Consider the following 16,862-nt stretch of genomic DNA (forward strand, 5'->3'; position numbering starts at 1 on the left):
AAAATTTGGCGGGTTTTAGGTAGCACCGCAGGTCAATACACTAAGGGCGCGATAACAATTATTGACGTTCTGGGAGGTACTGCTTTTAGAAATTTGTAATTAATATTTATATTCATTATCAAAAATAGAATAAAAAGTTAAAGATGCAAAGCTTTAGGTAATTGGATAGCAAAACTAAGAAAAGTAGACAAACTAATAAAAAGAGAAATGATACAGCAATAAATCTTTAATTTCGTACAAGGACAAATGAACTGTGGGTCCCCTCTCTAATAGTTTTTGTTTGTCTTACGGTCTTCTCTCGGTTTTAAGATGGCGGAAGTCCTTTTAGAATTTTCTTTTGAAAAAACCTCCTCTGATCCCAAAGAAAGAGGATGTCTCATCATAGGAAGTGTTCTAAATTTCTCTATGGTCACGTACGACAATTTTGCGGAGAAATTACAGCCATCGGTTGATAGTAAGGTAAGTAAATTAGGTAGTTAAACTCGATAAAAAAGTCTTTAAAAATGCATTGAAGTATCTAAAGTGGATTACGCCTTTTAGTTTCTTGGCGTCAAAAATGCCAAGAAAACGTTTTGTCTGATCTGCAATAATTATGATTAGTTGTTTGGTAAATTAAGGTAAGCTAATTATGTGGGGGGAACTGCAGTGCTGTAAGTTTTTGGAATTCGTTGTCTACATATAGCTGAGCAATGTCAAATTATTCTGATTGATCTTTTTTCCAGACATTCAATCTTGTGCTGAGGTCACTTAGTGAGTCAGATTCCTGTAATATCTGGTTAAACCAGGTTGTTGCATGTTCATTGCCATCCAATGCTAGTCGTCACAACTCGCCATGCCATCCACATGTCTTAAAGAGCTTAGTCAAGTCATACTTGCCGGCCGGCAATGCAGTGATAGTGGTGAGTAGCTGGAGTAAATGACATGATGCTTTGGCACATGCCTCAGATGGTACCTGGAAAAGTTATGCAAGTATTTGATTGCATGTTACATCATCAAGGCCTCTTAGTGATGCTATGTGCATGCCTCAGACGGAACCTGGAAAAGTTATGCAATTCTTTGATTGCATGTTACATCATCAAGGCCTCTTAGTGATGCTATGTGCATGCCTCAGACGGTACCTGGAAAAGTTATGCAATTCTCTGATTGCATGTTACATCATTGGGGCCTCTCGGGACGGGGGGGGGGGGGGGGTTGCTGGTGCCATTTACCAAAAGATTTCTTATTAGCATCCATTGTTTAAAAATGAGTGGGAGAATGGTCCAAGTATTGCTTTGTAAGTTTGGTTTCTGGGATTGTTACTGGGGATGTGGGTGTTACTGAAACCTATTGAGGTATGTGCCCAGGTGGGGGGGGGGGGGACTCTTGGTAAAATGTACTGGGGATGCTCGTCATATCTCTTAGGGGTAAAAATTTGCGATTTGGTATCTTTTAGGGTGTTAAACGTGAATTTTTGAAAATCAGCATTTTCTGGTATCTCTTAGGGTCTCGGAAAAGGAGAGAAGCGTGCATCGATATGGCTTTTTAATATTATTAGTTGTGGTATCTCTTAGGGTCTAAAAATCATTCAGCCACGCCCTTCTTTAAAGACTTCCGGTATCTTTTAGGGGCCTTTTTGAAAATTTCTGACGAGCATCCCCGGTACTTTTTTCCCGGAGTCCCCCTCCCTTCCCCCCAGGGGGAATGTGTGTACTTGTTCTGTCTTACGTACTGTAGTTAGCTTCTTTGCCAGGGGAGCAAAAACTCCAGGAAAACTCAAACAATAAATAAACTGTTCCATAAACAGTGTATATAAATAAGCTAGATTGTTTTTCTTAATGGCTTGAATTTATACCGGAAGTCAGAATAGGTGGAGCATGCACATATCTGACGACCTAAGATCTGGGTCTACCAAGGCGCTCTTTGGTAACAGCTTTATGCTGACGAGCTTACCCTGGCAAAACATGTAATTATTATTATTATTGTGTGTAACCAGAGCCTTGGATTATTTGTGAGAAGGGTCTGGGTAAACTACCTATATATCATCACAGCCCAGAAATTGTTTAATTGATTTAGCTAACCTGATCCGCCCACAGGTTGTTTCATGGTTTGATAACAATGAAGTTTTTTATACAAGATTAGATAAGTCTTTTGGCTCAGTTATTACCAGCAGTTTTATAGAAAATGTACTTTATTTCTTCTTAGGTTGTTTGTGAAAAGAAAGATGTTTTTGCTAGTGGTTGTGCCATTGCCAGGTGTTTTCCTCTGTTCTCGCTCAAGACAAACTCTTCTGCCAAACAGTCAAAGAAAATTACTGTTGAATTTGTAACCACTGATGGCCAACAAGTAACAGATGATGATATCAAATGCTTGACAAGTACTGCTGAGAGTATTCGCTTGGCTGCAAAAATTGTTGATATTCCTTGCAATATTATGCATACGGACAATTTTCTTGAGGTGAGCATGAAGAAACAGAAAATGCACATGCATGTTGATGCAGCTATAAAGCATGTGGGGGTTGGCAGAACACAAGAGAAATGTTAGCAGAAGCATGACTTGTAGCAGAGTACTTCTCAAGACTTCTCAAGTGTTCTGCCTGAATCCCTAAGTGCTTTATGACTCCACACAGCACAACAAGCAAGTTATTTTATTTTTTATAAATAAGATTAAAATTACAATGACTGATACTTTGAATAGGAATGACGCAACTGAAAGGGCGCACACTTGCTGTGTGCTCTCACAAAGCATGCTCTTCCAACCAATCAGAAGGCGATATTTAAATTATAACCATTATTTTATAATGGTGATTAGCAAAGTTTGACAGAAAAAAAACATCATTAAGTAAATAATATAATGTATGTTCTTTATAGTATAGTTCCATATTTGCAATCATGGTGTTGGCAAGGTATTTACCTATTGACATGCATACCCTACCTACCCAACTGATGACATCCCAATACTATTTAGTGGTTCAAATATGAAATTAAAACTGGGTTTTTGTTCTCAAACTAGTGTAAATTTTCACTACCGTTATTTCTGTTTCAAGGAGTTTCAAAGATTCAAATAAAGCAAAGGCACTTGAACTGTGAAATTAAATCAAACTAGTTACTAACAAATAGTCACTATTAAGAGACTAATAGTCGTTATCACTGATCAACCAGAACAGTTTACATGACAAAAAAAGGAATACACAAGAGACCATGAAATACAAATATGTTTTTTATCTAGTTTTATTATAAGCCCAAATTCATTAGAGTGTTCATATAAACTCTTCTGGTTCGGTGATAATGACTATTAGTCTCTGAATAGCGACTAATAGCGACTATTTGTTTGTAACTAGTCGATTCTATTTCACAGTTCAAGTGCCTTTGCTCTATTACAGAATGTTAAATGAGTGGTGAAAATGCCTTTAAGCTGTGATTTGACTTAATGGAAGATAGTTCTTTTGTAATCTTTTATGAACAGGAAATCAGGAAAGTCGGCAAAGAACTTGGAATTGAGCCTACTATCATCCAAGGAGAGGAACTCAGAGAGAGAGGATTTGGAGGTTAGTTAAATCATCAGACCTTAAATTGGGCTTTGGTAAAAGGCAAGTGCTCTCTCTGCTATGTCATTTATATGTTTGCTTTCATGTTTAGACTTTGGCTGCAGTGGCAAAATCATAGATAGAAAAAATAAAGGATTTCTAGTTACTACGATACTTACTATTTTAACATTTTCTTCAAGGTATTTATGGAGTAGGGAAGGCAGCCATCCATCAACCTGCACTGGCCATTTTGAGTCATACTCCTAAAGATGCCACTCGTACATTTGCTTGGGTGGGTAAAGGGATTGTGTATGACACTGGTGGACTTTCAATCAAAGGCAAGGTAAGGTAACATTAAGGAACTGTAGAGGGGAGGGGTGGGGTGCTGTAAGGTAAGGCACTAGTGTATGACATCAATCAAGGTGTTTCCATTTCCATGAGTGCGTGCCTCTTGCAAACTTCATGTTTTTCGACAATGTCATGGAGACACTTTGATACACATCCACCAAGACGTACTTTGCCATAATGACGATTCCCCTTATTTTTATTACAAACGAGTATGGAATTCAATACTTTGCAACAAAACAAACTATCAAAAGGTTCTTGCATGGATTCAAGTGTTTCTTGCTGTCATGTAATTCTAATAAAATGATGCAAAACTTTTTCTTACCACAGACTGCAATGCCTGGTATGAAGAGGGACTGTGGAGGAGCAGCTGCCATCTTGGGTGCATTTAGAGCTGCAGTCAAACAGGTAATGTGTAGTAACAGTGATCGCCGCACTTACCATCACATGTAGGTAGACATACTTGTTGGTTCTCTCCTGCCCTTCAAAGGTTTTTCACTCATCGATTCTCCAGTTTGCCTCCCTCTATAAAAATCAATTTCTAAATTCCAAATCATGGAACGAGGGTCACAGGTTTGTTAATCACAGCCCGGGGGTAATCTTGCCCGTTTAGGGTAGGGATGTGCAGCTGAGCCCTCTGAACCCTGACCCTGTTCCAGAGTAAAATCGCTGAAATTCATACCCTGTTACAGAGCAAGATAGCTGAAAATCATACCCAGTTCCTGTATTGTGAAAACAAATACCTTGTTAAAGAGAGGAGAGAGCGTGATTTCATATACCCTGTCCCAGAGCGAGCGCTATTTTATATACCATGTTCCAGAGTAAAATCGCTGAAGACCATACCCTGTTTGGCGGCATGTATCCATATAGCGAATATAGGGGAGTACCCCCTGGGAATCACAGGTTATTAAGTGCTACCCTTGTAAAACGAAGACAATTTTATTATGGAACCATTATCAATTATGTATTAACATCATAATTTCCTGGTAAATCCTTGTCCAGGGTTTCAGGGAGAATCTCCATGGTGTCTTCTGCCTGGCAGAAAATGCTGTTGGTCCTAATTCAACAAGGCCTGATGATATCCATACATTCTATTCTGGAAAGTAAGCATGAATACCCATGTAACTTGATAACTTTTCTTTAGTATTCATTGGTCGAGGAACAACAATTGAAGACCTTTTCCCTATAAATCAGATTAGATCAGATTCAATTATTGTTCCTGCCTCCTGTCATGGCTGCCATCACAAGATGGTGCAAATCTTCTATAGACCCCTTGCAGCCCTTTGGAATGTAGCTAAATCTGGGGGACATAACAAAAGGGTCAAATTCTCAGGAGATTGAAATTCATTTGTTTTGTCCTCCAAATTTGAGCTGCTTTGACGTCTCATGCAATGGGTCTATAGGATTATATTAATTAAAATTAACATTTATAGAATTGTTTTTGCCAATGATCCACGTCGTTCTCACGTTTTGGCTTCCATGTTGACTAACTTTATTAAGATTGGAATCTTGATATTTTGAAACATTTTTTGGAACAGAACAGTGGAGATCAACAACACGGATGCAGAGGGTCGGCTTGTTCTAGCTGATGGGGTGAGTCACAATACTATTCATACTAAAAGACCTTTTGCAACAAACAGTCACGTGCTGATATATCGCTTTGATAACGAATCAATTCAGCCAAAGGTTACTTGGGGAAGGCTCTGCTGGATGGCCAAAAAAACTTTATATGTTATAATGGAAAAAAGTATTTTTGAAAAGGTTTTGGATACAACATTAGTTATGCAGCAAAAAAAGGAAGTCCAATTTTTTTGACATTCCGTAACAATCATGTGTCAATCTATTGCAAAAGGCCATTGGCACTATTTGACTTTCACTATTTCAGCTGACGAAAAATCATGCATGCTCAAAGCCAAGTAAGGCTCAGATTTCCTGCCAATAGACCTCCTCAGTTTGGACATAATGTTTTCCCATTTCAGACCATGTCTCATTTCCTAGAGTATCATTTCTTTGTTTAACAGTTGTGCTTGGTTGCACATGAGAATAGATCCCTTGCATGTGACGTCAAAGCAGCTCAATCTGGGGGACAAATTAAAAGAATTCCAATCTCCTGGGAATTGAAACCTATTATTTTGTGCCCCAGATTGAGCTGTATTCCAAAGTGCTGCAAGGGCTCTAAACACATGAATATGGAGACACCTCAAATAAAGAATGTTATTATCAAGGGAATGACAAGTGGTCTGAAATGGGTAAACATTACACCCAAGCTGAGGAGGTCTATTTTTCAGATTCCTGGACCGAAAGATTTTCTTTAGGATTCATGAAGACACTTTGATATGACCAATGCACCTTTTACCATTTCCAGGTATACTATGCCAGGAAGGACCTCAAAGCTGACGTGGTTCTGGACATGGCGACCCTGACCGGGGCCCAGGGTATTGCTACGGGGAGATACCATGGAGGATTGTTGACCAACAAGGAATCATGGGAAATAGCTGCTGTCCAGGCAGGACGCAAGAGCGGGGATTTGTTGGTAAAGAAAGAAAAACCATTGTGTTTTTAGCAAATTGAAAACTCGTTGTGGTGTTATATTTACTACACCTTTTGCCGTTCATTAACAGAAAATATACATTCATTTGTGCCAATAGTTGTATCGATAACGTGTAATGTACTTTCATCAACACCACAAGTAACATCATTAGCGCGGATCAACTTTCAATAACGATATTTGAATATGCGTGTACATTCATGGACATCAATAGAGAATCAATAGCGCGTTTGTACATTCATATGCGCTGAATGTATTTTCTTGTGCGCGCAATTAAGCTTCAATAACACGAATTAGCACTAATGAATTTTCACTTTTAGGTAAATGATTGTCAATAAACGCAATTGTTTGTCAATTCGTGTTATTGAAGTTATTGATTGTCCATTGATGCATTGTAATCTGAAATGGGAAAGTGAACACTACGCCCAAGCTAAAGAAGTGTATTTTATGACACAATGTCAATCACCACATGCATCCGATCCACCCTTGCAAAGTGTAATGCCTTTCACACCTAACATATCAATCTACTTCTTACGTACAGCATCCTCTGCCATACTGCCCTGAACTTCATTTCTGTGAATTTTCAAGTGTCGTTGCTGACATGAAGAACTCTGTTAAGGTAACTTGTGAGATCATGTGAGATATCTGCATTGTAATACGAAAACCACCATGGAGTCTAACGCGAATAAAGTTCGAACCATATGCTTTGGGAATTTCAGGACGGAGCAAATGTCAAGAAAAGGCATTCCAACATTGGTTAAATTTGATCACAGCTCTACTTACAGTGCCATTACTATAACCGGGGCCACTTAGACAGCAAGAACCAATCAAATTGTGGAACAAAACAATGCATTCCGACTTTGGGTAGTGGAGCCAATCAGAAATCAGCAGAAAACAATAGCCTTTCACGACATATCTTTTTATTTTCACGAGAAAATGACGATCGCTCTCTAGTTGTTTACACGTAACATCAGATTCCTGTGCATTCTAGGTTGCTGATTGGCTCCACTACACAGAAATGGAATGTATTGTTTTCATTCGACATTTTATTTGATGGAGTACTTTATTGTTTCAGAATCGTGACAACGCACAGAGTTCTTGTGCTGGACTGTTTATCGGTAGGTGATGTTAGAGCCCTTAAGAGTGGTCCTTCAGCATGTATAAGTTGAAACAGATGTTCCACTAGGGGTAGGGGTAGGAACTAATCTCTCCAAGTATGTGTGTGTGGGATGGGGGGAGACTAATCTCTCTAAGGGGGGGGGGGGGGGGGGTAGGAACTAATCTCTCTGAACAGGGAGGGATAAGGACTAATCTCTCTAAGGGGGAAAGGGGAGGGACTAATCTATCTAAGGGGGGAGGGGTAGGGACCGTGACTCAAGCTTTTAGCCCAGGTATTAACATCTTTCCACCCTGTTTTCTTTGAAGGAGCTCATTTGGGATTTGATTATCCTGGTGCTTGGATTCACGTTGACATGGCAAGCCCTGTAGAATCGGTAAGTCATAAGGGAGGGGTGGGTGTAGACAGCAATGACCCAACAAAAGTTCCTTTGTTTACTGATGACGCTCCCCATTGAATACCCAGCCCTCCCCCCTAAAAACGTACCTTACATAAGAAGGATGTTTAACATGGATAATAACCAGTTTTTTCTTACGGCAGGGAGAACGGGCTACTGGATACGGTGTGGCTTTGTTGCTGACTTTGTTTGGTCAGAGTTCGTCAAACAGTTTGCTTAAAATCGTCGCTTCGAGCCTTCCTGCTAAAGATGCTGATTAAGATGTACTTAAAGAAATGATAGACGAGCAATTGAAGAAAGGACAGACTGGCAGACCTACGGACGGACGGACAGACTGAGAAACCGCGATAGACAGACAGTTCGGCGTACAAACGGACGACGCACATACAGATAGACAGACAGACATTCAGTCGGACCGACTAACCAAGCGACAGACAGACAGAGGCACATACGGACAGACAGTCGGACCGACTGACCGACCGAGCAAGAGACAGACAGACAGACAGACAGAAAGAAAGGCTAACCGACGGGCGTCATTGACGTCTACTACCAGACTTACTTGCACACTTTCTTTTGTTCATTTAATTAGCACCTATAGCTAATGTGCACGAGCACGAATATCTAGCACAAAGCATGATGGGAAACCGAGCACTTACAATTTTTCCTTCGACATTTTCTATGAAACTGAGTGTTTCGACAGACGACAATATCACAGTAATTTTTTTTGATAATTCTATTGATTTCCTTGTTAAAATTTATGTAGTACTCGGTTTTCCCATCATGCTTTGTGCTAGATATTCGTGCTCGTGCACATTGGCTATTTATTGCCTTACTATACTCATGAGGGAATACATATTTGAATAAGAACGAAAATTCGCGAGGGAGTCAAAATGACGCCATCATGCAAACGTTCTATTTCGAAATCAGTAGAAGCAAAGCAAAATAAAATATTGAATATCTTCTTCGTAAAAAAGACTGAGTATATTTTCTGCTAGCAGTGGATGGTAGTATTGACTGGGAGATGTTTTTTTGTCCATTTTCTCGCAAAAAAAAGAATGATTAAACGTTCAACCGAAAAAAACATTTTTCAAAAGTTAAAAAAAAATGTTTAAGCCATCTTTTTCCTCAAAATCCCCTCCTTCAATGATCCTTCTCTTCAGAAAACTGTATTATTTCCTCAGATTCTGAGTTTAACTTTATGAAATCCTCAATTTTGAGCGATTATCTGCTACACTTTTTGCTCACAAAAAAGCGCTGACCTTCCTTGATGGACATCGTCTTAGACCGTTGACAATGTAAACGGGCCTAATTTTACAAATCTCCATCTGATTGGACGATGGTTACCATGTAGTAGGTTCACGTCCTCCCGTCTCCCACAAGGACTTTAGGAAATTCTAACTTCGCTCCATCTATTTGCTTTCTTCGCAGGGTCAAATAGAACCATCTTTGAAAATAATCCCTTCCACGTCTGACTTTATTCACTTGATTCTAAAATAGATCAGAGCAAACTCGCGCCGTTTTTGAATTCAAACAAGAATCGTTATTCTCGAAAATCTCCATGGTAACCATGGCGCGCTAAATATGAGCACATTTGATCGTTTATCACGGTATGAAAGCTTCTCATAACAATAACTTCTTATAACTATAACTAACAATTCATTCGGAGATATATTGTTTTTGAATTCTCTTTCGGGTGCATAACCTTTGATTCAATCATCTTCGATATAAGACCCAGAAAATTTTACTGTTTACTGTGCCGTCAGTGAAATCGATCTATTCCAACCACATTTAAAGTTTGATTTCCTTTTCACAAAAATTTCGTGGAGACCCATTTTATTGCAAAACCACGCAACGGAGCTGATGACGGGGAATAAGAATTTGAACGTGTTCTTAAAAACTGTTTTTACAACGAAAATACAGCTTAACCCAAGTCATCTTTGGTTTAATTGGGGAGGAAGTTTAGAAATTTTAAATTGATATGAGGAAGAAACTTAAGAGAAAGCAACTCAAATATGCGATTAAAAACAAGATGCGCTAACTCCTTACTAAACTCAAATATATTTGGCCTTCAAAACAATTAACTCGAAACCAATTTACCCAGGAAAAAGTTTCTTACTGCGAATGTTGACAGTATTTGAAATCGTTATTATAGTAAAGAAATTTAACATTGATAAAGTTTTTTCTTGTTCAATTTTTAATAGTCGACGACTGACAACTTTTGTTTAAGATTTTGTCTTTGCTTTAGAAACTTCGGTCTCTTGATTATTACGCGTTAATAACTGTTCATATCGTTTTCAATTTATTTTCGGGAATCTCAGTACATCTTTGAAAAATTCCCAGTATAAATTTGCCGACGCTTTATGTGATATCACCTAGTGATCAGACAAGCTGTTACTTTTTACTTTTCGTTCTCAGATTCATTAATAATTCATAAGCTCAGCAACCAATGGAAGGGCACTTTTCGGATCACGTGGATGGGTTTTGAAACCTAATGAAAAACCAGGCTTAAAATATTTCTTAAAGGGCATTGGCAATATAGAAAAACGCAGTCTGTTTAAGGCTCACATTATGGTGCAACATTAAATATGCTATTATTTCGTGAAGAAACCGATATAGTGGGAAATAAAAAGCAAATTAATTTGGCCAAAATTCTTTAGCGTCCGCCATCTTGAATAGTCTGTCGAAATAATTAACGTCCATATGACGTCATTAGCAGGGTAGAATGAAAACAGACCTTGATTTTCGGACTAGTTTTTGGAGAAAGTGAACGTAAAAATTAGTTTCTAGTATCCTTTTATGTAAGACTATGGAGCTGTAAACTGGGCAATACATTTTGTTTTCATCTTGTACAACCAGATGTTTCAATGCTATCCTGGTAATGACGTCACATGAATACATTTGCATGTCGAAGATTTTCAAAATGGCAGAACAGGGGACGACTAGGGGCAAGTAACAATTCGTTTTCTCGCCACCCTTACAATCCAGATAAAATAAAACACCACCATAAAGACTATTTATGTATATACCTTTAATGATAGGTTGCTTGAATTATATTGCTAATGTCCTTTAATCTATTTATTTGTCGTGGGTGTCTCAAAATAACTAGATCACGGCCTATTTGCTTCATTTCTCTACCTCTCTCCCCTCCATTACTTACTTTTTATACTTCGATCTGCTTATGTAATTACCTTTTTCTTTTCTTTTTACCTTGGACTTACCATGTCTCGAACCTGGGATCCTTGGCGTGATAGCCTAGTTCGTTACCAACTTTTTTTAGAAAGTTTTCTAATTCCTCTTTGCTAAAGTAGTCTGCCTTGACATCTAAACTCTATATTAGCTAACACAAGTATATTAAGATATTTTCATAACCATCTGTCCGAGATATTACAGGTGGTTGGGTAGGAGGTCTAATATCTGACCAAACGAAGGCAAAAATATACTAAGCAATTACATAAAAAGAAATCTGAATGTGTCATTTATTGTGGGGACGTATAATCACAGGGAGCCCAAGCTCGGCTTTTGTGGCAGTGTATTAATATAGTAAATATTCAACGATTATTCGCCGAAGGCGAAGTGAATATCGGGGAATATTTACCGAGACGCGAGTCTTGAAGCGAGTCTTGAAGTAAATATTTATTACTGATATAGCGCAAAAATTCATTAAAATATATGATCTAATGCGCTTTACAATCTTTGTAATCATTAAGAATCAAACTATACTAAAACTGTATCTAAAATCATGTAGTCCTATTTATTATATTTACAGATAGAAAATCAAAATAAACGTCACTAAATAAACTAAATTTACCAAAACTCACAGTTACTCCGATCTCATAATTTAATTAGAAATTAAAAATAGGCCTGCCTAAAAAGATATGTTTTCAATTCTTTTTTAAATCTAGTAATTTTGTCCTCAGCCCTAAGGCTTGGCGGCAAAGCGTTCCATAAAACTGGAGCAGCCACTGAAAAGGCTCTGTCTCCAGTGGTCTTGACCGATTTTATTGCAAGACGAGAGAGAGTGTTATTACTATTAGATCTTCAACTGATTATATCTTGAATGTTCTTTGAAAGATAAAAATTTACTAAGATACACTGGTGCTAGACCGTGTAAAACTTTAAAACTGAGCTATTAAAATTATCTTAAACATAATCCTAAATTTAACAGGTAGCCAATGAAGTTCTATCATGACATGAGTGATATGAGCATAGCGCGGTGTGTTTGTCAGTAACCTTGCGGCTGCATTTGGAGCGCGTTGCAATTTATGAATATGAATAGCTGGCAGACCATAAAATATAGCGTTGCAATAATCAATGCGACTTATAACTAAAGCCTGCACTAATGTCTTTGTAGCTTCGAAAGGCAAGTATTTCCTAATACGTCTAATATTATATAGTGAATAGAAAGCTAACTGACACGTGTTGTTTGTATGATTTTGAAATTGGAGATTAGAATCAAACCAGACACCTAGATTCCTAGCTTCACTAACTGATAGTATGGGAGTGTCGCCAATTAACAGACTATCAGTTCTAACTTTACTAAGTTGCTCGCGAGTTTAATGAGCATCTTCATTCAGTTTCAACTTATCTACAACCATCCACGCCCTCACAGCCCTAATACACCGTTCCATAGCAGATCTTGCCTCGGTCTCACCCAAGGAACTGTATGGCTTGAATGATAAGTAGAGTTAAGTATCATCTGCGTATGCGTGAATATTTGGAAATATTGCCAAATGTTGCGGCGACATCGAAAGTCCATGTTATATTATACATGCTATAACGCAAAGATATTAAAAGATACTTCGATGACCAACTGTCCTAGATATCACAGGTTGAGTAGGAGGTGTAATTTCTTCCATTCCATCAAAATAGACTACTAAGTTCAGTGCTATTCATTACTAGTGCAATAGTCTTTTAGCTGCTTGTCTGAATTCAATTAGGAAAACAATATAAATACAAGGACTGAAGCAAGAGTTGACTAGCAAAAGAAAAGAAAGCATAAAATTTAATGTTTCAAAGGAATATGATGGAAACTCCGTGGTAAGGTCGAAAGCGAAAAGGAAATAGTAGACAAAACCTGGAAGATAACAACAGGTGTAAAGTAAAAGCGAACACAACACCATTTTCACTGCCTTAGCTGTTCGTTTTTCTCTAGTTCTATTCTGTTCTTCAGTAAAATTGCCTTGCGGGAAGGTTCGACGTGATTTGCAAAGTCTGAATGAAGTCATGATATTAAATATCACAACTAAGCACATCGTAAGAAGAACAAAGAGTTGATCAAAAGAAAAGAGAACGAAAAAAGCTCTCAAAAAGTTTGGATAGCATCCACGGGTGTTGCTGTCCTGGTGAATTTTGAAATACCAAGGAACGTATGCCTTAAGTCCCATAGGAAGCAACCAAGAACAAGAGACTAGTGCCAGACGTTTTTTCAACGTGTATGGACGAACTCTGCGTACAGTTACCTTGGTTGATCTGAACCGTTCCACACTTATTATCAGTAGGCTAGTCAAAGTCACATACTTGGAAGCCGAATAGAAGAAGTAGTAAGCCTTGCATAAGATGTTGCCAAAAACGTCATTATCCCAAAGTTCCCAGAAATATGGAAGACGAAGTAGAGAACGAATGTTGTGATACGAATACATAATAGCAACGAGAATATCTGAAACGGCCATGTTGATGATCAAATGATGGATGTTCCTTTTCACGGTGAATCTGGCAGCGAGGAAGATGATCAAAATATTGCCAAACACAGCAAATCCACCCACTAACAAGATGGCCATTATCTTTACGGTTAGTACAAGATGTGAATCGGGTACACTGAAGCACGACAAACTGCTTTGCGTTAGGTTGTCCGAACCGTTCATGGTTTGAGCTGAACTGATAACGAGCCTGTCCCTTCCACCTTCAATCTCCTACTGACGAAATGACTCCTTACTGAACTCAAATATATTTGGCCTTCAAAATAATTAACTCGAAACCAATTTACCCAGGAAAAAGTTTCCGACTGTGAACGTTGACAGTCTTTAAAATCGTTATTATAGTAAAGAAATTTAACATTGATAAAGTTTTTTCTTGTTCAATTTTTAATAGTCGACGACTGCTCTTGTTTAATATTTTGTCTTTGCTTTAGAAACTTCGGTCTCTTGATTATTACGTGTTAATAACTGTTCATGATGTTTTCAAATTATTTTCGGGGATCTGTGGTACATCTTAAAAAAATTCCCAGTATAAATTTGCCGACGTTTTATGTGATATCACCTAGTGATCAGACAAGCTGCAGGACTTTTTAATTTTCGTTGAACGTTTTGAACAATGTACTAGTATTATTTAAGGTGGCTGACTACTTTTGAACGTTCGATTTGAGCTCGCTCGCTCAAAAACCGCAGAATAATTTACACGATTTTATTGAAGAACCATACACGTTTTGAACTTCAAGAAGGCAAAACCCTCAAATTTTGCGCGGGACTCTATACTTTTTTTGTTATTTTCTGGAACAGGTAATATCCCTTTATTTTTCAAAGTTTAAGACAATTCTGTTTATTAGAACAATGTAAAAAAGCGTTCTGTTTATTTTGTGCTATAACTTGAACGCCGTAGAACCTGAACAAAAAAATTTTTTTTCCATTGTCTACAATAGTTTATTAAGACAACTTTTATCAGTATTTTATAAATGTAGTGTAAGTTACGTGTTCGGAGAAAATGACTCATGTTTCTTCCTTAGTTTCTGTTTTATGATCTTTTTTGTACATAGCCTGATTTTCGCTATTTTTCTTCGAAAATTTGTACAAACGCATGTCATTCCGGAGTGATTATCTCACTGAACAAGCTTGGGACATATTTCTATGCATTTTTGAAATCAGCATTAAATTTCAGGTTAAAAGAAGGTTCAATTTTCAATTTTCTGTTTATTATTTACCAAAGTAGTCAGCCACTTTAGAGCCTTGAAACGGTCTTTCTTGAGCGCGCGCCCTCTAGAGTAGATGCCGTAGGTATTGCAATTGAACTATATATGAAAAGGACAATTTTGTCCTTAATAATTTTAATATTCAAACTGAAAAAACTCAAAAACGTTGCTGTGAAATTTCTTCAAATTTTGCATATGGCTTTGGTTTATGTTTTCGAAAACTTAAGGAAAACATTTTAAAAATCGGTAATCTGAACAATTATTCACATTATTCTCTATCATTGTAAGTTCACCGTTCGTCTCGCTTCAATGCAAAGGCACGGCTACCTTTTCAAGATGGGGCAGGGAACTGTGAAGGGGACTATTTCCTCTTACAGAATCCCCCCCCCCCCCCCCCCGTCAAATAGAAGAATACGATACAAAGTTGAAATATTCCGGTTTTTAAAAAAAATTATCGTTTGGTCCCTGAGTTATGATTTTTTAAATGAACATTTTTGATGGCATAAGAAGGGTTCTGATGTTGTCATGGTAACGCTTTACGTTATTTTTTCATGTTCATTGTGATCTTTGGTTTATGGTCTTTGGCTTGCCAGGTTTACAAACTGTTATACTATGGCCTGAAATAAAATGTCCTTACTTCATAATTCATGGTGAGTGTATGTGAAGGTACAAAACACTCTCCAGCCTACTTAAGCTGAGCAAGTTATTGAAACTGCTATAAAGAAAGTCCTCTTTGATTCAAAGCAAGACGATCGATCTGGTATTTTTGAGAAAACTGTATATTACAATTTAAACGGCTGAATACTTTGGCACGCCCCAAATTCATAACTCAAAACTGCTGAGAAACAGTAGCAAGGAACCATCACGTTTTGATCTTTAACAGCGCAAAATACTAAAATTGGGCAAGATACTCTATAACTTTCTTTTAATTTTCTAAAACAACAGGTTAAAAGGAATCTTTCCTCAAAGTTTGAAAAAACGTAGTTAATTTAACTTACAGGAACGGGTTGTGGTGTTTTTTTTTTTTGTCATATATCGTTTGAGAACGAATTTCTTTTCATAAACAAGCGGAAAAATGCTAAATTTTATTTTATTCTCGAAAACTCCGCTAACTATTTTAGCTAATTCTCTTAAAAATTGTTCAAAGTAGATTTTCTGAAAAAAATACTTCCACTACAGAGATCTTTTACGTTTTCAAGTTATGATGATTTTGTGGAAACTGGTTGGTTCCTGCCATTTCTCTTTTGAAAACTTGGCAAGATAATAATATGAACATTCTATTATCTTCAAAAACGAGCTCTGGATCTCTCATTTTTCTTTATCTTGTGCTATATCTACTGTCGGGAATGGATGAGAGAAAAGCTTGGTTTTGTGTCAGTGTATTACAGTAAAAGTATGTGGTTCATAATTAATCTCTCGCTTTCAAGTTTCGAAGATTTTCGGGGCCCATGTAATGAATGTTTTTCTTTTTATCGTTATTCATTTGTATCCTGTTCTTAGTTAGAGCCTGAGTTTTTCTTACAAAAAAAATAGCTCAGGATCCCCCATTTTTCTTTCTTTGTTTTGAACAAGCCTTAAATTTTGTGTAAAATAAGCTTTCTTAGAAGTGTTTCTAATTACTTTTAGCTAAAGTAGTCTGTCACCTAATAATGTTGTCTAACACAAGGATATTAAAATATTCTCATAACCATCTGTCCGAGATATTACAGGTTGGGTAGGAGGTCTAATTTCTGTCTAAACCAAAAATTCTAAGCAATTATATAGAGAATTATCTTGTGTTATATCTATCGTCGGGAATGGATGAGAGAAAAGCTAATTGTTTTTGTGTCAGTGTATTACAGTAAATGTATGTGGTTCACAAGTAGAGTGCTCACACTAAATCCGTGAAACAAATACTAATTTTTAGCACTAAATAGTGATAACTAAACAATAGAAAACAAAGGATTCTGTATGAAATAGTACTAATTAGTACTATTTAATGTTCACGGTTTTAATGCGTGCACTCTAATATCTCGCTTTGTCAAGTTTTGAAGATTTTCGGGGGCCCATGTA

The 16,862-nt window shown here is 37.4% G+C and overlaps 1 protein-coding gene across 1 annotated transcript; it reads left to right on the forward strand.

Annotated features, from left to right (window-relative positions):
* Positions 1-277: 277 nt before the first annotated feature.
* Positions 278-8,882, forward strand: LOC116306163 (putative aminopeptidase NPEPL1). The gene is made up of 13 exons (XM_031716212.2): positions 278-459; positions 723-899; positions 2,182-2,433; positions 3,442-3,523; positions 3,703-3,845; positions 4,178-4,255; positions 4,850-4,950; positions 5,386-5,440; positions 6,213-6,380; positions 6,937-7,014; positions 7,471-7,513; positions 7,821-7,888; positions 8,053-8,882. Exons 1-13 carry the CDS (start codon positions 310-312, stop codon positions 8,167-8,169), a joined length of 1,512 nt encoding a protein of 503 aa, XP_031572072.1. The 5' UTR covers positions 278-309; the 3' UTR covers positions 8,170-8,882.
* Positions 8,883-16,862: the final 7,980 nt, after the last annotated feature.

This window comes from Actinia tenebrosa, unplaced genomic scaffold (genome assembly GCF_029948245.1).
Source record: "Actinia tenebrosa isolate PJP-AT-01 unplaced genomic scaffold, QUT_ActTen_1.0 PGA_scaffold2__45_contigs__length_23673736, whole genome shotgun sequence".
Lineage (NCBI taxonomy): Eukaryota > Metazoa > Cnidaria > Anthozoa > Actiniaria > Actiniidae > Actinia > Actinia tenebrosa.